The sequence below is a fragment of the Camelus ferus genome, chromosome 8 (assembly GCF_009834535.1).
Source record: "Camelus ferus isolate YT-003-E chromosome 8, BCGSAC_Cfer_1.0, whole genome shotgun sequence".
In the NCBI taxonomy this organism is placed as follows: Eukaryota; Metazoa; Chordata; class Mammalia; order Artiodactyla; family Camelidae; genus Camelus; species Camelus ferus.
In genome coordinates this window covers 56,149,712-56,175,770 of record NC_045703.1, presented here as the reverse complement: position 1 = coordinate 56,175,770, position 26,059 = coordinate 56,149,712, and the positions used below count along the sequence as shown (strand labels likewise).

Sequence of the window (26,059 nt, the reverse complement as noted above, 5' to 3'; positions counted from 1 at the left end):
GGCATTTGGAACATAAAACGCCAATGGTTTATCAAAAGAGTGGAAGGCACATCACTAGTTCCAACGTCTCAGACTATCCTGTAAATAAAAGCTGTGTGTGATAATTCTATGCTCAGGCAGTTACTCCTAAGGTTATTTAGACCTGATACCAACAGAAGTACAATTTTGTCTTTATTAGAAGGTGTTCAGCATAGTCAGCCTATTTATTAGATACTAAAACAAATAAGAATGCATTATCTTATGACCTTTTGAAAAAAAGGGAAAAAACATACCCACAAGACAAAGAAGGGACCAAAAACTACCTTTCCTTATCGATTTTAAGTATTTGAATAGTGTCCTTCAAATTGAAATTGCTTCAGTAAAATTTCTTCTAAAGTAGATGGTGGAAAAAAATATCTGGGAGGCATATATCTTAGTTGCACGGAGTTCATATCAATGTTATCAAAAGTTGGTATTTTTTGGTATTTAAATGTAAATGTGGCATTTTGGGACCAATCTAGCTACACAGACAGCTGCATTATATTTCTTTCTGCAGGCAGACCTGTAACATTACCTACAGAGAGATAAATAAAGCTTACTATAAAGCTTGGTTGCTTTGAAAAAAAAAAATGTACATAAATGTAGCAAAGCCCCTGGTATACAAGGTTTTATATGGAAAAAATTTTGAACTAAATAGTCTATCCCTGTATTTTGACATCTTTGAGACATGGACTGCTAGGATAGAAAGGACTATTCCGACTCTCTGATGATCTCTCATTTATACAATAAAATGAACTATGAGTTTTGAAGGCTAAATGTTGACACATTTTTATACTTCTTACTACAATTTTCTCTACTGTGTCAGGTTAGAAAATGCCACCCTTCGGAGCTTCATTTTTATAGTCACTTGAGAAGGCATATTTCTGTAAATGGAACTTTACTGTTCTTTATGGCTAGCACTCTGGTGATGATTAGCAATAAAAGTTCATTTTCCACCAGATTCAAGCAAAAGAAAATTGCCTTGGCAGGCATATTTACGCTGATATTTTAAAAAGTGATTCAAAGACGTAAAATCATATTTAGTTTGATCTTGATATATAATTGTTTTGTAATTTAAAATTAGTCCCTGCATTTCTTCTGGCTCATTTAAAATTTTCTTTTTCTTTTCACTTCAGGGTATAAATTGTTATTCTTTGCTTTATAATCCCATAGTAATTTTGCTACTTGAAACTTTATTTATCTTTGTAAACTCAAATTATATACTTTTAAGAAATTTCATCTATTACATGTACTACAAGAAATAGTAAAAACATCCTACAAAGAGGGGAAAATGGAAAAGAAATAAAATGATGAAAAAGCATATAATACGACAATTTGCTTTAAGTTTTTTGTAAGAGTGAAAGAGATGACCAATGTGAAGTTGAGACATTAGTACGTATTTTTAAAGTTTAGGAACTTACGCAAAATTAAAACTGAAAATTTTGCTGTAACATTGTCAAAAGCAAATACTCAAAATTCATGTTGTGAAGATTGATTCCAAGTTGATTTTACCTCTTTTAAAATGAAATATTTTACAAAAACACAAATTCCTTTTGGTATCAGACAATTTCTCTTTTGTCACTAACATAATAAAAGACAGTATCGGTTATAAGAACACATACAAGTTTCATTATTAAAATTAAACTTACGTTTCTAAGTTGTCACCTTCAAGAACTGTCTGGACTGGCAGGTAGCCAAGCCGAGGATGTTTGGCAAAGTATTTCTTTGATCTGAACTTATTCTTCAGCACCTTTGTGAAGTCTCGTACATCTTCCCCAGACGTTGTCTATGAGGTTGAAAAAAATTACACTTTTGTCATTAAAATGGAAGGAGACAACTATCCACAATCAAATTGAAGCAGATGTAAACTGATGCAATTAAATGACAGCAGTTTCAGTAGCTTAATGTATTTCTGGAATAACACACAATGTCCTGAGAACACATGGCCATCAGCACTCATCATTAAATACATCCAGCAACTAGTCTATAATTTTTAATTTCCTGTTGAGAATAAACCATAGGAAGCTCATTCTCCCAATATCTTAACAACTGGGCCAAAAAGTAAAATTAGTTTTGGGCAATGTTATTGGTTGATTCCTTTCTCTAAAAAAGTTACAATTTGCTATTAAACATCTGGAGATAATGAAGTATTCTGGATATTATATGGTTTTAACTAAGGTGAATAAATGAAGGTGAACTACATATGTAGCCTGTACTGACTTCACAAGCCAGCATAAATCGTAGTCTGGACAAAAGAAAGTAATACATAAAGGGGAAAGAGGAGGGCCGCACTGGTGTGCTACAGTGCAAGGAATACCGTCAGATTCTTTGTTCTTTCCCAACCATGCAAACGTATAATTACTTGACATGGACTAAATTTCTAATGGCAATATAAAATGTTACATTTTTAGGCATTTCAAGATGATTAGTTAATAATCATTTAGGGTGAAGTGGGCTGAAATCTGCCTGAGCCTCCACCCTCCTCGTTCCTTTCCATGAACTGTTCTCTAAGCCCCAATTTTCTAATTCTTATCATCAATTCTAGTTTTTACTTGGAATGTGTTAAACAGACATCAAGGTTAGTCCTTCTTAAGATGTATTTAAAATACAAAACTGAGCTAAAACCTTGGTTGTCTGACTCATACTTGGCTTTCCTATCTATAATTAGACAGACCTCACTCCAATCTGTTTATGAAACAAAATCAGAGAACTTATTTATAATAACAAAGTGAGTGCCAAATACTTTGACTTACCCACTGCCTGCTCTCCCCAGCCCTTGCACCCTCCCCGGTCTGTCTTTTCCCTCATGACAACCATGCCCAGGTGTCATACAAACTTGTTTTGCAGATGGAAGGGAAAAGAATATAATTATTTTTTAAAACAACTAAATTCTGAGTCAACCCTTATGTAGTTTTGTTACTTTCTATTTGCTCCCATTTCACCTAAATATATCTTCTTCTAGTAAACAATTAAGGGAACTTTTAATTCTCTAAGCCTGCAGAGCACAGAGAAAACATAAATCAGCCCAAGCTATTTATACATCAATTTTTACCTTATTAAAAAATATATATACACAGCAAGCACAACCCATGTTATCATTAGGCCTTCCTATCAGACCCACAATGTCAAATCTTTTCCTGAATAACGAAGAATAAACTATAAAATACCTGCAATTATATAGATACAAACTGCCCAAAATGTAAAGTGTAGAAAATAAGCCATTAATGAAAAAAAAAAAGAATCCAAGACACTCTACAGAGGAAAAAAGGGTTGCTGTGAAATGATAGTTTGGGTTAAAATCTATAACCAGGCAGAACAGGAGAGAAAAGCAGAACACAGTTGGGAGTAAAGAAGGAAATATTTAGAGACATAATACCTGGGACAGAGAATAAAGCCAAAAGGACCTACTATAAAGGACATTTGGACCTTTAGCAATGGGTATCACAACTGCAGATCATTAAGGTTATAGGTATGTTTATCCTGAATGTTTTGGTAAAGAGAAGAAAAAAAAAAAAGGAAGAAGTTTTCCATGACAGAAATACAAAAAGAAGGCTCTTATGCAAGAATAAGCATTTATGACCCAATTTATTTCTAGGTCTGCTCTTAACACATTGTTAATATACAGGCAGCTAAGGAAGTAATGGCCCCCAGCTTTTACTTGGTCCATTTCCATCTGGCAATAAAAACATTTTTATTGGTCAGGCCAGTGGTTGTCAAGTCACATCCTGGTCTTTACCTCAGGCAGCCCTGAGTGTGCTGGGTGGGCAAGGCACCAGGCCACTTACCCAGCTGGCCTCAGCCAGGACAGTGTCCAATATGGTGCCTTTCAGTATATTCACGGCGTTGTGCAACCATCACTACTATCTCATTCTAGAACATTATCATCACCTCAAAAGGAAAGCCTGTGCCCATCAGCAGTCATTCCCACCTCCATTCCCACCCCTATCTTCTCCCTACAACCACTGATCTACCTTCTGTTTCTATGAATTTGTCTATCTGGACATTTCTTACAAATGGAATCATATAATACATGGTTCTTTGTGACTGGCTTCTTTCACCTGGCATAATGTTCTCCTAGCTTATCTATATTTGGATTTCAATGTGGTCTCTTGCTTGGGGGAAAAAAAAAACATCATTCAAAAGTACAAGTCCAATTGCACATCATACATTCTTTAGAGAAATACATTCAAAACATGGAAGAGCAAAGCAAAACCAATCAACCAACAAAAACCCTCTCTGTCTCACAAAAAGCATAGAAACAAAGCACCTACCTGCCTCCCAAAACATTACAGCAGGGGCTGAAATTAAATTAGAGTTTCTGCTAATGCTCCAACTGAGTATTTGGAAAAAATGAATGCATTCTCATACAGAGAATGCTTACTGAGGGGAAAAAAACTACCACCAACAGTTGTAATCTAAAGGCACCAAATTCACTAATAACATAATCTTTAGTGAAAAGTAACTCATCCCACAGGAGTGTGACTCTTCAGTTGGGACAGACCCAAGAAAATGAATTATGCCCATTTTCTCATCAAAAAAGTTAAAAGACAGTTGTACATATTTGGTCTGATTTGCTATCTAATGACAGGACCTAACATTTCTCAGTTCTAAGGTGCTGGAGCTACAGTTTGACAAAAAAAACAAAATAAAGGACCATCCATCTATCATAGTAAATATAATCAAAGTCAACTCCATCTTCTTTTTCTTTTTTAAGCAGTTAACTACTGATGTTATGATATGAAGATGAAATTGATGACTACTTATTACTATACAAATTATGCAATATTTTAAGTTATCCATGCATTCCTTGAAAGACCAGGTTTTCATTCATTGCTGTAAGAAAAGAAAGGAGACCAAAAGATTTTGTAGATCTCGTAAGATGACACAAGGGTAACATAGTGGCACAGAACTCTGCATCTTATAAATAGCTTTCCTTTAACCTCTTTTTACCATCAAGGATGGTAAGACTATCATCACTTGTTTGACTCATAAGGAAACATACTAAAGCTTTCAGGGATTTAGACCTACAATGTCAGTAAGGAGAGAGCTGCTCTTGCAAACCTGGGTCTTTTCAACACAGCAGCACTATGTCACTTCTCCAAGAAAATAAACAATTTTAAGTTTTGTAAGAAAAGAAGTCATAGTCAGTGACTAAAATATCTATTATTACATTCTGAATTTCCCCTTCATTTAAAATAAAGTACTGCTAAGATACCCTGTGGCTGATTTTTACAAAATTTATATTGAAGCGTCACTTTGTAACTTCTAAACTGCACATAAAAGACATGTTTGTTGTAAGTACAATTAGAAAAAAATACAAAAGAAAGAGAAAAAAGAGAAACGTTAAAATTGCCTCCTCTTCTGCCACCCAGGGATAACCACTCTTAAAATGTTTGTGACCGGACTGATTTATTTTTAAACTCTTTTTATTGTAAAATAAAACACAGATATATAAAACTATAGACAACAAATACATGGTTTAGTACATTATTATACAGTGAATACCATCCAGTCAGGAAACTGAACTTTGTTGGACATTTCAAAAGCCTCCTGTCATTCCATTCCAGCCTCTATTCCAGTCATATTCTGCCCCCACGTCCATAAAACCATTATCCTCATTTTTATAAGTAATAATAACTTCCTTATGTTTTAAAAATAGTTCATTGTCTGTCCTTAGATACTACAGTTTAGTCTAGCTCATTTAAAAAATCAGATAGAGGGGAGGGTATAACTCAGTGGTAGAGTGTGTGCTTAGCATGCACAAGATCCTGGGTTCAATCTCCAGTAACCTCCATTACATAAATTAAAAAAAAAAATCTGATATATCTTAAAACACTTTTAATCTACCAGGTTTCCTCTCCACACTTGCCATCTCCTTACAATTTAACTGTTGGAAAACTCAGGCAATTCGAACTGTAGAGTTTCCTAGGGTCTGGATTTTGCTGGTTGAATATTTTTGGCACAGTTCAGCATGTTCCTTTGGATATTCCGCAAATTGGCAGCTGGATCCGAAAAATGAAAGAGACTCAGGTTTGCTCTTTCGGCAAGATTATGGTGGTGTTTAGTAGGATTTAGGAGGCACGTGATCCTAGCAGCTGTCATGCTAAATGCCTATGCTCATCCAAAGGGAGCTTCAGAATTCGGATATTACATCATTCATTTTTAGTTGAAACAGTTTTTTAAAGATACTCCCCTCATCTATTTATTCAATCGGTAGGACAGTTCATTCAGGAAAGGCAAGATTACAGGTCTTATTTTTCTCTTTTATTGACCAGTTTTCCCTGTAATGAACTGGTTTCCTGTCATTTTCCAAAGGTGACCAATTTTTAATTTATTTTAAAATATCATTATGAATTCATAGATTAACATAGTCGATGGGTTTTGATCTACTGCAATTACAGTTGATCCTTGAACAACATGGGTTTGAACTACACAGGCCCACTTATACACGGATTTTTTTCACTAAGTACATACTATAGCACTACACAAACCGAGGATATGAAGGGCCCACTGCAAAGAGAACTTACAAACATGGAATTTCCACTAGCCAGAGGGTTGGCGCTCCTAGCCCCTGAGTTGTTCCAGGGTCAAATATATTACCATTATTGACGATCAAACTGTCCCCCATTTTTGGCCAGCTGGAACCTCTTCCTGGTTGTTGCATCTAGTTTAAGTTCTCCAGATAACAAAATATCCAGCGCTCTCCATCAGTCCTACGATGCTGTTTCTCTAGTTACTTTGGCTGTCTGAAGCCTGGTCTCTAGTAAATTCCTCAAGAAGTGCTGATTGGACCAATATTACCTGAGATCTTACATGTTGATGACAGATTCCCTGTGCTCTTTGCTAGTTACTAGACAGTTGGTTTTCTGGATATGAAATCTTCGGCTCATATGTTTTTCCCTTGAGTTTCTTAAATATGTTCCTCTATCTTCTTTTGGTATAAAGCATTGCTGTTGAAAAGTCTTATGGTTATTTAATTTTCTTTCCTTTTTTAGTCATGTTTTTCCCTTTTGTTTAAATGATCAAAGGATTTTTTTTCTTTTTAAAGTCTAGTAATTTTACCAGAATATACCACTCTGTTGGTCCTTTTGAATTAGTGTTCTCAGCCATAATATACTCTTTCAGTATAAAGTTTCACTTTTTCCTTCTTTTTCTTCCTTCCTTCCTTTCTCTTTCTTTCTTTCTTTCTTTCTTTCTTTCTTTCTTTCTTTCTTTCTTTCTTTCTTTCTTTCTTTCTTCCTTCCTTCCTTCCTTCCTTCCTTCCTTCCTTCCTTCCTTCCTTCCTTCCTTTCTTTCTTTCTTTCTTTCTTTCTTTCTTTCTTTCTCTTTTTCTTCCTTCCTTCCTTCCTTCCCTTTCTTTCCTTCCTTCCCTCCTTCCTCTTTTTTTTCTTTTCTGGTGGAGGAGGAAAGGTTTTCTTTGAAAAAATTTTCTTGAAGTAGAACTGGTTAGTTTTCCTTTTTTAAAAAAAAATTATTTCTAGTCTTTGTTCCATCTCACCATAGGTTTCTTCTTCAGGGATACTTATTATCCATACTTTCAATCTTTTTCTTCTTCTTCTTCTTTTTTTTTTTTTTTTTTGGCCTTTTTTCAATATTTGTCATTTCCCCTTACCCCTTATAATGCTTTCTTCACCTCTTTTTGAGTTTTCAAGTTTGCCTCTTATTCATCTTCTATTTCTTTTATGACTAAAATGAATTAGTCTTAATTTCTAGAATTATTTTTCTTTTATTTCTAATTCTTTCCTGAGTTCTGTCACCCCAAATTATGACAAAGGGGTATCTTGATTAAAGTTACTTGAGAAACAGCCAGTGCAAAAAGAACACTGTGACCCTCCTCCTTGTCCCCCTGAAAGCAGCGGGTAGAGAGGGAGTCATCCTTATGGCAAGAGACAGGGAATTCAAGGCTGAGGAAGCTGTATGAACAAATTCTGCTTAGATTCTTCACTAACTGGTATCTGAGCCCAAGTTTCTTTGGTCAGTTTCACAAAGTTATTGTTTCTTTGTCTAAAAGTTACAAAAGCTGCCTGTTTTGGTCACTGTTTTGAGTCTCTTATATGCACAAAATTAAAATTTGATTTTCTCCTGTTAATCTGTCTCATGTCAATTTAATTATTAGACAAGCCAAAAGAACCCAGAAGGGTAGAGGTAAATTTTTTCCTCCCCAAGAATATCTTGCAGGTTTTGTGGCTGGGGGTGGAACGTCACCACCTGGATTTATTTGGGGGATATCTCATTACCTAGTTTTGTTGTAAAATATTGTCCAGGGGTTTGGTTTTGCTGTCCAGTTGCTCTGCCTCTTTTTATGTAATTCTTTTGCAAATGGGAGGAAAATGGCAAAGGTAAAAGAGATCAAAAAACTCTGAAGCCACTGCTACCACCATCTCCCTAAAATCCTTCTGGATTAATTTTGAACAAGCACATAAGAGCTCATACATCCAAATCGGGACTGTCCTTCAAATTGTCATTTTTGGAAAGCTAATGAAGGTGAGTCACCGTTGAAAACATTTTAAAACTGAACCTACACAGACAAGTGGGTATGTAAAAACTCAAAATTAAACTTCCTCCACTATGCTGCTATTAGGTAGCAGTGAGATAATCACGAAAACTTATTTGGATAATATGAGTTTTTGACTTGCTCTCTGCCAACTAGTACAAAAAAAATTATAAAGTATTTTTAAAGTGTTGCTGAATTATAAAATGTATCCTGGGGTAGATCCATCCATGTAACTTTCTACCAAAAATTCCCCCAACTCCTGTATAAGCAGGTATGAGATGATTTTTCACTTGAGTTCTATTTTGCCAACCAAAGTTGGAAGTATTTTAAATTTTCCTCCTTGACTATGAACAAATATACGTATCATACAGAGCAAAATTTAGAGTTAAAGAATTGCAAATTAAAAACATACTCATTTTAAATCTCAAAATTTCTTTGGTCAATTTATAACTTGGGAAGGAAGGCGGTATTGTCTAATTCCTTAACAAATACTCTCAACATTAGATTTTTAACTTAACTACAATTATGCATAAGTTATAGACAGAGGAAAACAAGGAAGTACAAGGAGGAAAATTAAGGGTACATAAGAAACAACACAGTCTTTGGCATATAAGTTGAATAATTAAATATTATTATTCGGATCATGCACAAATGCAAGAATCATTGTTGAACAGCACTCTCATTAGCAAAATTTACTTCTTAAACACAGAAGTCAACAGTCCCAAATGACAGATGCGTACTTCACTACTTCACTAGAGTACATTTCACTATCATAGGGCTTATCTTGAAGACATTCCAATAGCTTTGTAATGCAAAACAGCTTCTCAGCTTTGATTTAAGGTTCTTCGATTTCAACAAGTTGAAATTCAGATGAACTACATTCTATGGATATGATGAAATAAGTAAGATAAGCTCAGAGCCTTTCCAGTTCTAGTGGAAAAATATGAAATGAAACTATTAGCATTAACCGAATCATCAAGAGGTCAGGAACACGGAGGGTAGTAAGTCATCCAGAGTAAAATGGATTTGGTTCAAAAGTCACCTTAAAAGTTAATGACACAAGACGGAGAAGATGGCGGAGTAGAAGGACGCTCGCAGGTCACCCTCTCCCACAAATACACCAAGACCCACATCTACAGACCCACTCAGCCAACCAGAGCACCTGTGGAACTCCGACAGAACATCGCCCTCTTCAAAAGATAAAGACGCCAAAAATCTGTTAGGAGAAAAGGAAAAAAGAAAGAACAAAAGGCAAAGCAGCGCGGGACAGGTCCTGCGGGGAGGGAGTGGCAAAGGAGGACTGGAGCTCGCTCGCTGGGTCTCCCCTCTCCAACTGAGAGGCCAGTGGGACAGAGGGGGAGCCTCCGAGGCTCCGATCTGTACAGAGCAGCCCTTGACTAACAGAACTAAGTTAAACGGGCACAGAGCGTCCCCCCGACACCCCGCCTGAGAAGGGGGCCGGCAGTGGCGGGCAGGGCCAGGCTGCACAAGCCGGGCGGAGGACGGAAGTGGCTGCACGGAGGCAGCCCCGGGGGAACGCAAGGGGCTGAGTGCCGTGGCTGTCGGTGGCACAGGGCAGAACAACCTGGGCCCTCCATAAAACAGCAAGGTTGATGTGCTCTCGGGGGAAGGGTGCACACCCCCATCTCTGAAAACCCGCGGAAAGTTTTCGGGGGAAGGGAGGCGGGGCTCAGGCACAGCCGCCATATCCTCCGCGCTGAGCACTCAGGCGGGGGCGGGGGCGAAACCTGCATCCGAACCGAAGGGCTTAGCAGCCTCAAAGGCCAGACTGAGACTGGCCTGCAGCCCGGGGCAGATAGGATCCTTCCATCCTGGTCCCTCAGAGAACTTGCTCCACAAAGACAACAAGGAGCTGGGTGTTGGCTCGGAGCAGGGACAGGGCTGTCCCTCGGTCTTCCCCGAGCCCACTCGCGGAGCGCCGACCAGGGTGGAGCGCGCAGCCGCACAGAGAGCGGAACTACCGGTGGTGCAGGTAGAGGGAGAGCGGCCCCCCCCGTCTTTCGGGCAGGAACACAGCCCCTGACCGAGGTGCTGGGAGGGGGCACGACCAGCCCTCCTACCTGGCCAGTCTGCAACATCTGACTGCAGCATCCGGAGGGGCAGCGACCTGCTCCCCCACAGCAGAGAGCTGCACCTGACCCAGTGTTAGGAGGAGGCGCGATCTGCTTGCCGACAGGTGCTGGGAGCAGCACAGAAGAGGGCGCCAACGGAGGGCCTCTGAAAACAGCAAGCTGAGCTTCCAAAACAGGACGAAGACAGAAAGACTTCACATCAAAAGCACACAGACTCCAGGAGAACACCGACAAACCACCCCCCCCCCTTTTTTTTATATCTGTTTTTACCTGTTCTATTTTCTATTACTCTCTTAATCTTTACTTCTTAATTCATTTCTATTTCTCTTGGGTTTTGATGTCCTGCTATTGATTAGACACAGGTTTCAAATACATCTATTCATCTCCCCCCCTTTTTTTGTAAAGGTTTTAAAAGGACGTCTCAACCCGATTAATACTCTGCTTCAACTCACTCTTCTATTATTCATTATACACTGTTTTCAAACCCTCTTTCTCCCTTCTTTTAAAATTCTTTCTCTCTCTCTTATTTTTTTTCTTTTTTTCCTAAGTTCTATTCCTAAATAGGTATTAGATAGATAAAATCCTTAAGGACCAAAATAAACAACTGATACTCCATAAACCACAGTGCCAAAGAGGTATGAGCAAGATGAAGAAGCAGAAAAACCTTTCCCAATTAAAAGAGCAAGAGAAATCCCGTGAAAGAAAGATCAACGAAATAGACATCGATAGCCTACTAGATCAAGATTTCAAAAAAGGAGTGATCGAATTGCTGAAGGAATTAAAAGAGATAGTGTTTAGAGATATAAAATATGTCAAAAATGAAATTGAAGCTATAAAGAAGAGCCAAGTAGAATGGGTAAACTCATTGACGGAGATGAGGAATGATCTAATAGCTGTGCAAAGCTGACTAGATAATGCAGAGGAACGAATTAGTGATCTAGAAGACAGGGCAATAGAAAGCACCCATTCAGAAGAACTACAAGAGAAGAAAATAAAAAATAATGAAAATAGCATAAGGGACCTATGGGATAATATAAAGCGTCCCAATCTTCGCATAATAGGGGTCCCAGAAGGAGAAGAAAGATCAAAGGGGATTGAAAAGGTTTTTGAAGAAATCATGACTGAAAACTTCCCAAACTTAAAGAAGGAATCAGATATCCAAGTACAGGAAGCTCAGAGGGTCCCAAACAGGAAGAACCCAAATAGACCCACACCAAGACATATCATAATCAAGATGGCCAGAGTCAAGGATAAAGAAATGATTCTAAAGGCAGCAAGAGAAAAGCAAAGAGTAAGTTACAAGGGAACCCCCATAAGGCTCTCAGCTGATTTCTCTACACAAACACTACACGCCAGAAGGGAGTGGCAAGATATATTCAAAGCCCTGAATGAAAAAAAGATGCAGCCTAGGATCCTTTATCCAGCAAGGCTATCCTTGAAGATAGAAGGAGAAATAAAGAGTTTCACAGACAAAAAAAAGCTGCAGGAGTTTAGCAACACTAAACCCATGCTAAAAGAAATATTGAAAGGGCTATTCTAAATAGAAAAGCAGCAGGATGCTACAGAAATGAGAAACACACACTGGAAAGGTGATAACTCATGAATTACACATAAAGTAAACATGAAATTATAAAAGAAGACATACAAATCACTGAGAGTGGGAGAGGGAGGCAGGGAAATATAGAATATTTTTTTCTTTTTTTTTAAATTTTTTTTAACAGTAGGATGGGTTTGAGATCATGTTACTATCAGTTTAATAAAAACAGTTATAGTAATGGGTTGATAGATTTACAAAAAAGGGTAACCACAAGCCAAAAATTTACAAAGGAGTCACAAAAATTAAATAAAATCCATGATAATACAAAGGAAAATTACCAAACCACAAAAGGAAGAAGAAAGGAACAAAGAGGATATACCAATTCAACTGCAAAGATAAGTTCAAAATGGCAATAAACACACATCTATCATTAATTACTGTAAATGTTAATGGACTAAATGCTCCAGTCAAAAGACACAGAGTGGCAGACTGGATAATAAAGCAGGAACCTTCAATATGCTGCATACAAGAGACCCACTTTAGGGAGAAGGACACATATAGATTGAGAGTGAAAGGATGGAAAAGGATATTGCATGCAAATGGAAAAGCCAAAAAAGCAGGTGTTGCAGTACTGATTTCAGACAAAATAGACTTTAAAACAAAGGCCATAAAGAAAGATAAAGAAGGACATTTTATAATGATTAAAGGAGTGATACAAGATGAGGATATTACACTCGTTAATATATATGCACCCAATATAGGAGCACCTAAGTACATACAAGAATTACTAACAGAGATAAAGGGGGATATTGATGGGAATACAATCATAGTTGGAGATTTTAACACTGCATTAACATCACTAGACAGATCTTCCAGACAGAAAATAAACAAGGCAACAGAGAAATTAAATACTACAATAGAAAAACTAGATTTGGTGGATATTTTCAGAGCATTACACCCCCCAAAAATAGGATATACATTCTTTCAAGTGCACATGGAACATTTTCCAGGATCGATCATGTACTTGGGCACAAAAGAAACCTCAACAATTTTAAGAAGATAGAAATTATCTCAAGCATCTTTACTGACCACAATGCCATGAAACTGGAAATCAACAACAGAGAAACAAAGGAGAAAAAAAGGAAAGCATGGAGATTAAAAAATATGTTATTGAAAAAACAATGGATCAATGAGGAAATCAAAGCTGAAATTAAAAAATACCTTGAGACAAATGATAATGAAAGCACAACCACTCAAAACCTATGGGACACAGCAAAGGCAGTGCTAAGAGGGAAGTTTATAGCGATACAGGCCTTCCTCAAAAAAGAAGAACAATCTCAAATAAACAATTTAACCCACCACCTGAATGAATTAGAAAAAGAAGAACAAAAAGCCCCAAAAAGCAGCAGAAGGAAGGAAATAATAAAGATCAGAGAGGAATTAAATACAATAGAGATTAACAAGACCATAGAAAAAAATCAACCAAACCAAAAGCTGGTTTTTTGAAAAAGTAAATAAAATCGACAAACCTCTGGCCAAACTCACAAAGAAGAAAAAAGAGAGAGCACAAATTAGCAAAATAAGAAAGGAAAATGGAGAAATTACAACAAACAAAATAGAAATACAGAATATCACACGAGAATATTATGAAAAACTATATGGAACCAAACTGGATAACCTAGAGGAGATGGACAAGTTTCTGGAAACATACTGTCCACCAAAACTGAATCAAGAAGAATCTCAACACTTGAACAATCCGATCACTAGAAAGGAAATAGAAATAGCAATTAAAAACCTCCCTACAAATAAAAGTCCAGGACCGGACGGCTTCACCGGGGAATTCTACCAAACATACAAAGAAGAACTCATACCAGTCCTTCTCAAACTCTTCCAGACAATTGAAAAGGAGGGAATACTCCCAAACTCATTCTATGAAGCCACCATCACCCTGATACCAAAACCAGGCAAAGACACTACAAAAAGAGAATTATAGGCCAATATCACTGATGAACATAGACGCCAAAATCCTCACCAAAATTTTAGCAAATAGAATCCAACAACACATACAAAAGATTATACATCATGACCAAGTGGGGTTCATGCCAGGGACACAAGGCTGGTTCAACATACGCAAATCAATCAGTGTAATACATCACATCAACAAGAGAAAGGACAAAAACCACATGATCATCTCAATCGATGCAGAAAAAGCATTTGATAAAATTCAACACCCATTTATGATAAAAACTCTCGCCAAAGTGGGTATAGAGGGAACATATCTCAACATAATAAAAGCTATATATGACAAACCTACAGCTAGCATAGTACTCAACGGTGAAAAACTCAAAAGCTTCCCACTAAAATCTGGGACAAGACAAGGATGCCCACTATCACCACTCCTATTCAACATAGTCCTGGAAGTCCTAGCCACAGCAGTCAGGCAAGAGAAAGAAATAAAAGGGATCCAAATTGGAAAAGAAGAGGTAAAAGTGTCATTATATGCTGATGACATGTTACTATATATAGAAAACCCTAAAAGGTCCACACAAAAACTACTAGAGCTGATTGAAGAATTCAGCAAGGTAGCAGGTTACAAAATTAACGTTCAAAAATCAGTTGCATTTCTTTACACTAACGATAAATCAACAGAAGAAGAAAGTAAAGAAACAATCCCCTTTAAAATAGCACCCAAAGTAATAAAATATCTGGGAATAAATCTAACCAAGGAGGTGAAAGAATTATACACAGAAAACTATAAACCATTGATGAAGGAAATTAAAGAAGACTTTAAAAAATGGAAAGATATTCCATGCTCTTGGATTGGAAGAATCAATATTGTTAAAATGGTCACACTGCCCAAGGCAATCTACAGATTTAATGCAATCCCAATCCAATTACCCAGGACATATTTCACAGAACTAGAAAAAATCATAATAAAATTCATATGGAACCATCAAAGACCTAGAATTGCCAAAGCATTACTGAAGAGAAAGAAAGAGGCTGGAGGAATAACTCTCCCAGACTTCAGACAATACTATAGAGCTACGGTCATCAAGACAGCATGGTATTGGTACCAAAACAGACATATAGACCAATGGAACAGAATAGAGAGCCCAGAAATGAACCCACAAACTTTTGGTCAACTCATCTTTGACAAAGGAGGCAAGAATATACATTGGAATAAAGACAGTCTCTTCAGCAAATGGTGTTGGGAAAACTGGACAGCAGCATGTAAAACAATGAAGCTAGAACACTCCCTTACACCATATACAAAAATCAACTCAAAATGGATTAAAGACTTAAACATAAGACAAGATACAATAAACCTCCTAGAGGAAAACATAGGCAAAACATTATCTGACATACATTTCAAAAATTTTCTCCTAGAAGAAATAAAAGCAAGAATAAACAAATGGGACCTAATGAAACTTACAAGCTTCTGCACAGCAAAGGAAACCAGAAATAAAACAAGAAGAAAACCTACGGAATGGGAGAAAATTTTTGCAAGTGAAACCGACAAAGGCTTGATCTCCAGAATATATAAGCAGCTCATACGACTCAATAAGAAAAAAATAAACAACCCAATCCAAAAATGGGCAGAAGACCTAAACAAGCAATTCTCCAAGGAAGACATACAAATGATCAAAAAGCACATGAAAAAATGCTCAGTATCACTAATTATCAGAGAAATGCAAATCAAAACTACAATGAGGTTATCACCTCACACCAGTCAGAATGGCCGTCATTCAAAAATCCACAAATGACAAATGCTGGAGAGGCTGTGGAGAAAGGGGAACCCTCCTACACTGCTGGTGGGAATGCAGTTTGGTGCAGCCACTATGGAAAACAGTGTGGAGATTCCTCAAAAGACTAGGAATAGACTTACCATATGACCCAGGAATCCCACTCCTGGGCTTGTATCCAGAAGGAAATCTACTTCAGGATGACACCTGCACCCCAATGTTCATAGCAGCACTATTTACAATAGCCAAAACATGGAAACAGCCTAAAGTCCATCAACAGGTGACTGGATAAAGAAGATGTGGTATATTTATACAATGGAATACTACTCAGCCACAAAAACCGACAACATAATGCCATTTGCAGCAACATGGATGCTCCTGGAGAATGTCATTCTAAGTGAAGTAAGCCAGAAAGAGAAAGAAAAATACCATATGAGATCGCTCATATGTGGAATCTAAAAAACAAAAACAAAAACAAACAAACAGACAAAAACAAAGCGTAAATAAAGGACAGAAATAGACTCACAGACAGAGAATACAGACTTGTGGTTACCAGGGGGGTGGAGGGTGGGAAGGGATAGACTGGGATTTCAGAATTGTAGAATAGACTACACTGTATAGCACAGGGAAATATACACAAAATGTTATGATAACTCACAGAGAAAAAAATGTGACAATGAGTGTGTATATGTCCATGAATGACTGAAAAATTGTGCTGAACACTGGAATTTGACACAACATTGTAAAATGATTATAAATCAATAAAAAATGTTAAAAAAAAAAGTTAATGACACAATATAAATGCACTCAACTTACTGGGAAAACAATGTAAGGTAGGCAAGAACTGAAGAACCTCGTCAGGATGCTGAGGTCAGAGAAGCAGCAGTGATGCTGCATTTTTAGCATACTGGCAAACATCCCAGGTCTCATCCAAAGCAGTACGACTGCCAAAAACAAACTACACTATCTCAACGGGGAGCTTTCCAAAGAATGAATTAGCATTCCCAATATTTGATGTTTACAGTCTTACGAATACATTGATGCTGGCAGAGGTGGAGAGGGGAGGACAATACAACTATTTCTAGTTTTTTCCTTTGTTCTTTTTGTTTTTGTTCGTTTCTTGCCAACAACATACAGCTTGTAAAAGAAAGATGTGACTTCACTTTTAACCTTAAAAAGAAAATTTTTTCTATTTTTTTTTCTGTAGGAAACTGATTTTTCTACACTTTCTAAAAACACTGAAAATATGAACTTTTGTTTTATTTCCCCATATATTAACTAATATTGACAAGGACATGCTTCAACTAGTTGCTTTAAAAGTAATATGCACTTGCTTAAAAAATACAACACGAATCTGTTTTGAGTGTTGTTAACTCTTAATGCGCTGTTTCCTGTCCTCCTCTCTTCTCACCAAAATCTCAGTGGAGCTATCAGAAAAATCCAGTCCGCTGCAAACCTAGCACGTAAGCAGAGAATTCTGCAAGGATTCTACCCCCACCAATTTGAACGCTGGGAATAGCCAATGTTGCTGACCCTTCCAGCAACAAAATTTTAAGAATATCTCATCCCTTCTCCCTGAGCTAACACGGCTCTCAAACCACCTTCCTATTTGAGCTAGGCCTTCAGTCCCTGATACCTATGCTTACCAATGGGTAAGTACTCTCTCTACTGACTTTCCCCACTTCCCCATCTTCCCGACATGGACTGGGATACTGTCTCTCATCAGATGCACACAGCCTCTATTTACCTTTCTTTTCTCGTTAGCGTGACTCTGTGTTCTCCTATATATGAACACGTTCCCATACATCCTGCTCATAACTGCAATTTCAACCTTTCTCCTTCAGTGAATCCTGATGCTCCATGACAACACCATCTCCCTTACAATCCTGTGTAATCGTTCCTTCACAAAGGCCAAGAATAGAGGAGGTTTACAGCATCTTCCCCTTAGCCTCAGCCTTAACACCTACTAAAATCAACGTGCCCGTCTGCTCCCCTTTGACTGCACTTGGCCAGACACAGATATCATCTGTCACTTCTAGAAACAGACTGATGAACTTCTAAAAGCCATCTCATCTCAGAAACCTCCTATGTCCCACTTCCTTTTTTTTAATTGAACTGTAGTTGATTACAATGTTGTGCTAGGTTCTGGTGTATAGCATAGTGATTCACTCATACATGTACATTCTTTTTCATATTCTTTTCCATTATAGGTTATTACAAGTTATTGAATATAGTCCCCTGCCCTATCCAGTAGGACCTTGCTGTATATCTATCCAGCGTCCCAATTCTCTCATACACTGGGGTCTGGCTACACCCTAGGCTTCATCATAGCTCAAAACATCCCTCAATCCCAAATCTTTGACTTGGAAAAATCTTTCAGCTCAAAACTTCTGACTCTTGCTCCCACTTCTTTCATGTGAACAACCTGTTCTGGGCCCAACATCTTGATCTTTAGCCCCCCAACTCCCTTTGGGGTTTCTTCAGCATGGAGATAGTCCAAGTCAACCCCAGCATCATTAACATCTTTGAATCGTGCACCTCTTTGGCCTTCAACTATATTTATCATTTAATTCCAAAGCTGCTAAGCAATCATGGAGTCACTGACTGTAAATCCTTGTCAATCAACCTTAGCTGCACTCCTGGGGTGAAGGCACAATCAATTCACTCCTCCCTTGGTGATTCATGCTTGCTCCCAGGAGATGTCCAAAGGTTTTCCATCCTCATCCATACTTAACCCTATCCAGCTCTCTCTTACTGTCAGAAATTGCTCGAATTCATATAAATCATATGTGAAATTCATCACCCTCCCTCTCTAATTTAAAGAACTATCTATTATATGTTCTAACATACAAAAATGTTTCTAATTTGAATTAAATTTGGTTATTTACAACAGAGACTATACTCAAAAAAAAGATCCAACTACGGCAATTTTCATTGTGAAATTAAATGATCATAAACTCTTATTCCAATAAAAAAAGAAACTTAAAATCTGAACATCTTTAATGTAAAATGTAACTATTTTTAAAATAAATGTTAATCCTAGAATTCAAACATACAGTGCACAAGTATCGAGAAAAAATCTGAATATTATTTTGCTCCATAAGATTATTCATTCTAAAGAATATTATATAGAGTATTGTTGAATCTGTCCACATAAAGGCCTTGCTTTGTCCTGATTATATTTTCTCTGTACTTCCAGTCCTCAGCAAAATGCTTGGTATATAACAGGTACCAAAAAATAAAATATTCCTGAAAACATAAAGAAAACAGTTTGTTAATGTGCCAAATTGTGTATATGTTTCCCTAATGGAGTTAAATCACTATATCCATGCCAGAACCTTTGAACAAATTACTTACCTTCTCTAAGACTTAGTCTTTTCTTCAAAATGAGGAGGAGTTAGATAATTTCTTAGACCCTTTCCAGCTTTAATATTCTATAAATAGTATTTATAATGTCAGATATGAGCACATTTAGCTTTATGTACCAGAATTAACTAAGCATAGTAAGAAAAGCATGAGTCATCCTTGTCCTCAAGGAGCTAAAAAGATAGTTGAGGAGGAAAAAACATCACACAGAAAACAATACAAGATAACACAGGACCAAACACGAACTGGTGAAGTGGGGTCTGTTGGTAGAGGCCAGAGAATGATGTGCTTTGGTGAGGGGAAGCCAGGAGAGTTTGGGAAGATTTCACATACAAAATAAGAGTCAAGCTGTTTTTGTGAAAAAGTGGGATTTGAATGAATGGAGAGACAATGGTGACAGGTATGAAATAAAATCTATTGTCACGCTGCCTGTTTTAGATGAACTCTTGTTGGGCCTAATGAAAGAATTCTTTTTTTTTTTTTAATTTTCCTTTTTTTCTTACTTAAAATTTTTTTTTTTTTTTTTTGTGGGGAGGGAGGTAGTTAGGTTTACTTATTTACTGTATTTTTAGAGGAGGTACTGGGGGTTGAACCCAGGACCTTGTCTATGCTAAGCATGCGCTCTACCACTTGAGCGACAGCCTCCCCCCAAAGAATTCTTAAACGTACAAACTTGTATCATAGAATGATGAGGAAACATAAAAGGTTTTAAAAAATCATTTCCTAGAAAACGAAAAATTCTACTTCATTTCTATAGATGAATGTTTTATTATCAATTTCATAAAACACCTTGACAAATTATGATCACTAATTCATACAGCATTGGTCTCCCTACATCTAAAGACACAAACTGTCATAGACAATAAGCTGATATATTGGAAGAAATATTTCTTGAGCTTTGAGGGTTTAAAATAAGCCTTAAAAACTTCAGGAAGCTTTTAACAATAGCAACATTCAGATTCAGCTGAAAAAGGAACTTGAACAGGAAAAAAATCAAGTCAGTGATATGACTAGAGCATTTTCCTGACCACAAACGGAGATGCGCTATGAGAAACGCAAACATCAGGATGCATAAAGAAAGGTCTGATCCATTCAACACTTGAGTGGTGCTTACTATGATTATACTGAAAAAATTCGTATTTTAGTTCATTTTATAAGGTAGACATCAAATGAGTTTAGAGAACATTGGGTAAAAGATGAATGTACCATAAATAAAACTCACTTAAAGGAAAAGAAAAGAGAAATTCTGGATAACCGTTAAATCAAGTAATTCATTACTATTAAATTCAACAGTATGCCTTTCAAAAATTCAACTTACATACATTTCTAGTCATTTTATCAAAAGTTATGAGGTCAAATGCAGAAAATAACCTGTCATAAGAGATGATTTATGAGTAGGTGGCTGATTAAGATAACTACACAAACTTCAGAAATGGGCAAAAAACCTCCTAAAGCATATCTGCAAGAAGGAAGTCACTCTGTACAATGCAGGGTAAGCTATAATCTTAGGCATGATAATGGTGACTTTGCAAAGACTAGGGAACAAGAAGAACATTAGGTAATTTACAGATTGTATTTTAAAATGACAGCTGGAGAGTGAAATTCATTAGTGTATCAGTGATTCTCAAACTTGCCCACACTGGCTAATGACTGATGTTGAAGTAATGTAGATTTCAAATTGTGTGGGTATTTTGCAAAACCATTATGGATTATCATATTTAAGAACAAGAGAAATAGTAATTTTACATACTTTTATTTACTTTATACATCTTTAAATATGTAGTCATATTTATGTATCTGACTTTATGGTTTTTCCCATTTTGACATTAGTTCTTTATAATCAGTTTCCTAAATTTCTAACTCCAATCATGCAAATTTCAATACTACACTTCTCCCCAAATCAAATGCTTTACAGTGACCAGCAGGGTTCTGCACCACCTAATATTTATTTGCCTTTCTCTTTAATCCTATCTCCTACCATTCTTCCTTTTGTTAAGGGAGAAATTCACTCTTTGTGAAATTCACTCCAGTTTCTTTCTGTTCCCCCGTCATTCTCCCCTCTTTCCCACTCCAGGGCCAGCCTTGTGAATGTATTATGGAAGCTCCCTGAGCTTGGCCTTTAATGCTCTGCTGCTGCTATCTTGAAAGTCGCAATAAGTTTTTAGCAAGGGACCCCCACATGTTTATTTTGCTCTGGGCACTTCAAATAGCCAGTGCTACCTACCACACTCCCCTTGTGCAATAATAAGCTCCACTTTCTTCTATGTCCAGTCATGCCAACCTCTTTCCCACCTCCAGACCACTGTGTGTGCTGGTTCTTCTTTCTGAAATACTCTTCTATACCAGTTCTTTACACAACTGTTTCTCATCCTTCAAGCTCAACTGAAAATGTTAACTTCTCCGAAAGACCTTCCCTGATTTCTTTATCTAAAGTGCCTCCTCTAATTTTCTATCTCATTTTCCATCTATTTCTTTAAAGGCACTCACTACAATCTGTAATGATCTCATTTATTTGTTTCCTTGTTCACTGTCACACATCTCCTCCTCCTAAATGGGAAGAAGCAGGAGAGTCAGTAATCTTCTCTATCTCGGTAGTACACTGATGAATTATCAGGGCCAAAAATAGCATCTGACACATGGTAAGTACTCAATATTCATTTGTTGAGTGAATGAATATGTTAATCATAGTAATAAATGGTGCTTCACAAATTTTCTTAGGGGAACTTTTCCCAAAGTCCTTATGCACTATGGATAGTTCATCTATTATAATTCAGCAACATTTTCTAGAGATTAATTTTCTCCATATATACAGTGCCTATTTATTTGAGATAAGATACCTAAGAATGTGAGTGAGATTTATATGTGTATGTTTTATAAGTGTTGCTGCCTTTCTGTCAATTTATGACCCAAAAAGTAACTCAATTCCTGAAACCAAGAAAATGTACAGCTCTATGAATAAATTTTGGTTCACTATTTGGAAAGAAGCTAAAAAAATAGCTATTGACAGAAAAATGAAGATAAAAAAGAGACATATATCTGTACAACTTAAACTTGTGCAGTGCCGTCTGCCAATTGTATCTCAATAAAACTGGAAGAAAAAAAAAGAGATGTAGATCAAAAGAACAACAGGAGTCAGTAACCGATACTAGTGAGGCTATAGTAAAATCAGACATTAACAAAATGAGATAATAATGTAAAGTGGTATAAACTTCTCTTTAAGAAAAATAACTTGACATGAGGTATTTTGGCAATTGACCCAGGTCATCTATTTTTAGTGCTTTATTCTATGGTAATTTATGCAATATAAGGAAAGAGCTATATTTATAAATATTTACATAAATTTAATATAAATGTATATTTATAAATATACAAAGACATATATAAAAGTTTTGCTTCTAATATCGGAAAATTGAAAATAAACCAAATGTCCAAATTTAAGGGAATGGTTAGATAAATTATAGTAATTCACTCAGTTAAATATTCTGTAACTAGGAAAGGTTATACTGTGTGACAACATGGGGGAATACTTATATATGGCATGTTCAGTGCAAAAGAGCAGGATCAAAATTCCAGAAATATAAAAATAAACAAGATCTCAACAAAATCAGAGATATGGAAGAATATTGCAAGATAGTTTATTCAGGAGCTAGATTTATGAATTTTTTACTTTCTCCAATTTTCTATGTTTTTGTCAATGTAAATACAATATTTAACTATGAAAATGTACATGAAAACTATAAATATGTCTCAAAGAAACATAATTTCTTATGACATAGTATCAGTTTCAAGGTAGGTCAGTGTGAGCTCTTAAAAGAGTGTGCTATGGAGAAAGTTGAGTTTAAAATCAAAACATAGATGTAAATAAAATTTAATTAGTTAATTTTTCCAAAAAAAAAATATAATTCCTGTGCTAATAAATTTCAACACTGATGTATTTGCTTAAAAGAAAACAAAACAACAAAAAATATATGGTTAAGCAATCTTGAAAGGGATCTTTTTCCAGATAAAGTTAAGTCTAAATAAATCAAATAATTTTACATGTTAGTTAATTCAAAAGCAACATATTAAAAATAAATAAATAAATAAACAGCGGATTAGTACTCACAGGTATACAATATTCCACCATTGGGTAATGCAATTTGTGACCCTTTGCTGTTCGACCCGAAAAAAAGCAACTCTGGCAGACGTCATAGTTAAAATGCTTTAGGCTTCGATACCTAGATAAAAGAAAAGAAAATTCATTGGCCTGAATGCCTATTATTTAGTGCAAATCAGTCATCTGTGGTAAGGAATTTCATTTATTCAAATAACCATAAAAATAAAAGTTAGATTGGCCATAAATGTGGAATTTGCTTAGTATTTTAGCTCCAAACTAGGGCAAAGAGCACCTTAACTTTCACAAAGAAAATTAAGGATACCACCTCCTAAGTGAAAAAAAAAAATCAAATTTTTGGAGTTGAAGTCTCTGAAACTCGTTTTCATCTGTTTTAACAAATGAGAAGAAAAACAGTCAAGTCGTAAGATGTTTTGTAATGTTTGAATGAGAATGCAAAATGGCAGAGAAGAAAAGAGATTCATGCTTATTAGCCTGACATATCAAAATTTAAAATGTCACTTATATCATCAATAAAAAATGAGTCTCAAAATTCCCTGACAAATTTTGCTCCTTGTGTGAAAGTAGGGTTAATCTATTTCACACAAAACTTGGCAGAAGTAACACAAAGTAATTAGGTTAGTTGTTAGTTAATATTCAATTACTACTTCCTGCTTATGACCCCAAATGCCAAATTCCATCAGGGTCATATATGTATAATGAGTCATACAATTGTTATGCATGGACATTTCTCTATGGAAATAGAAATTCAGAAAAATTTCTGGCTCTGGAGCAAAACAGTATATATAACAATAATAATAAAGCAAGTTTCCTGTATCAGAGGGCTGTCGGAAGGAATGTCATTTTCAGACAGATGGGATGTGCTGTGTATCCTGTTTCTTTAGGACAGAAAAACCCAAATGGGAGTAAACAGGAAGGAATGATGGACATACACCGAAATTAAACAAACAGAACAGAAGATCGTCTCTTGCCACCACGAACAGTAGATCATCCTACCTGAACCCAACAATTGGACATTCCTTACAGATGTTGCATTTGGCCTGATGTTTTGCAGTCTCAGCTGCTGCCACTCGATGTAGAACCGGCAGCCAAACCATGGACTGTGGTTCCAGACGCATCCAATCTATAAACTCCTTCACACTTATCTCTGGCTTGTTGTTATTCTGGTGAAGAAATAAACATGTTAAAAGGGAAGAAAATGTCTTCATTTAAATTGCAGCAAGTGTTCGTTGCTTCAAAATCTTCTGAAAATCTGTACAGAAGTAAAAGGAAAGTTATGTAACTCTTTCTAGGTCAGTTAAACCACAAAATATTTAAGGTTCTTCAAGGGAAAAAAAATTCTAGAATTTAAAAAGAGAAAAAGCAGAAATAGTTATATAGGAGGAAGAAACAAATTCCAATACCTTAATAGACTCAAATTTAAAAAAAACAAAAACGAAACCCACACAATTCTAGGTACTCGTCACACAAATACTTTAATCCTATAAAATACATTCATCTAAGATAGTAAACATTTGCAACAGTAGTGGGGCTGGGGGAATGGCTCAGTGGCAGAGCGCATGCTTAGCATGCACAAGGTCTGAGGTTCAATTCCCAGCACCTCCATTAAAAACAAACAAACAACAACAACAACAACAAAAACTGTGAGAGTTAAGACTCACTGATAACTTTCCAAACTTGAAAGCCATTGTAAATGCTAAATAAAAGCTTTATTTCTGTGTCCTGCTCCAGTCTTGCTTACAGCATCATACCAGGAGCACATTTCTGTAAATGTGCTCTGCAGGATTTCCAAGTCTATCATGATAAATTGTATGAAACATCTTGACTTCTCTTTATATTATAACACTACATAATTTTCACATGTGCAAAGTTACCAACATACTTCTGCTGTTGTTAAGGTCACTCTATGAACCAACACATATGAGAATCATATTTAGAATTTTCATTTGATATTTTTTTGTATCTCTAAAACAAGAAAAAGGGCCATTATAAAATGTAATAACCCATAACATCAATTCTCTTTAAAGAGATGGTGTGAGCAGTTTTTTTTTTTTTTGCTCAGCAGTGATAAATCACTGCATATGCCTTAGCAAAACATCTGTAGGCTTGTACTTTATGTATTTGTATAAAGTAAATAGTAACATTTCTAAAAATGCTTTTCTATACAGTAAGCATCAAAAAGGAACTCAAGTGCTTTTCCAGTTTAACATCAGTAACTTTGATCAGTACATAACTTTGTACGTCATTCTCCTTTTCTCCTTTTGTACATATGTTCTCAAAGAAAAGACTGCAATTTTCATTATGTCTAATTTACATTAAAAGGTCTTGCCTATAAGGAGCTCAGGGCATTTTTATTCATTTATTTAGCAAATATCTGTCAAGTAGCTATGATGTTCAAGGCACTGTACACAAGGATATAACAGTAAAAAGAAACAGTCCCTGCTCATGGAGCTTAGGTTTATATATTAAAAAACCACTCACTAAGTAATTATATAATTCAGTATGTAACTATAATTGTAATGAGCACCATAAGAAGGCAGAAGAGACTCAGTGAATACAGTGGGACACATAACGCCATCTGAAGGGGTCAGAGAAGGACTTTCAGAGGATGTGAGAATTAAGAGAAGATCTAAAGAATGAATAAGGATCAGCAATGAAAGGGAGTTTGTGAGAAGAACATTCTAAACAGAGGGC

The 26,059-nt window shown here is 36.3% G+C and overlaps 1 protein-coding gene and 1 long non-coding RNA gene across 16 annotated transcripts in view; one reads left to right on the top strand and one right to left on the bottom strand.

Moving 5' to 3' along the window:
* The window catches only part of UTRN (utrophin), a 456,315-nt gene that overhangs the window by 28,037 nt on the left and 402,219 nt on the right, over positions 1–26,059 (bottom strand). For all 15 annotated transcript variants that reach the window (XM_032485082.1, XM_032485084.1, XM_032485083.1 and 12 more), the window contains 3 exons: positions 24,362–24,528; positions 23,357–23,468; positions 1,668–1,804 (listed from right to left, as the gene is read on the bottom strand). In XM_032485082.1, the coding sequence (XP_032340973.1) occupies positions 1,668–1,804; positions 23,357–23,468; positions 24,362–24,528 (416 nt within the window). The remainder of the gene's footprint in view (positions 1–1,667; positions 1,805–23,356; positions 23,469–24,361; positions 24,529–26,059) is intronic.
* On the top strand, positions 5,605–25,557 carry LOC116665431. The gene is made up of 4 exons (XR_004322043.1): positions 5,605–5,676; positions 8,828–8,833; positions 25,120–25,131; positions 25,548–25,557. It is a non-coding gene; the product is annotated as an uncharacterized LOC116665431 (long non-coding RNA).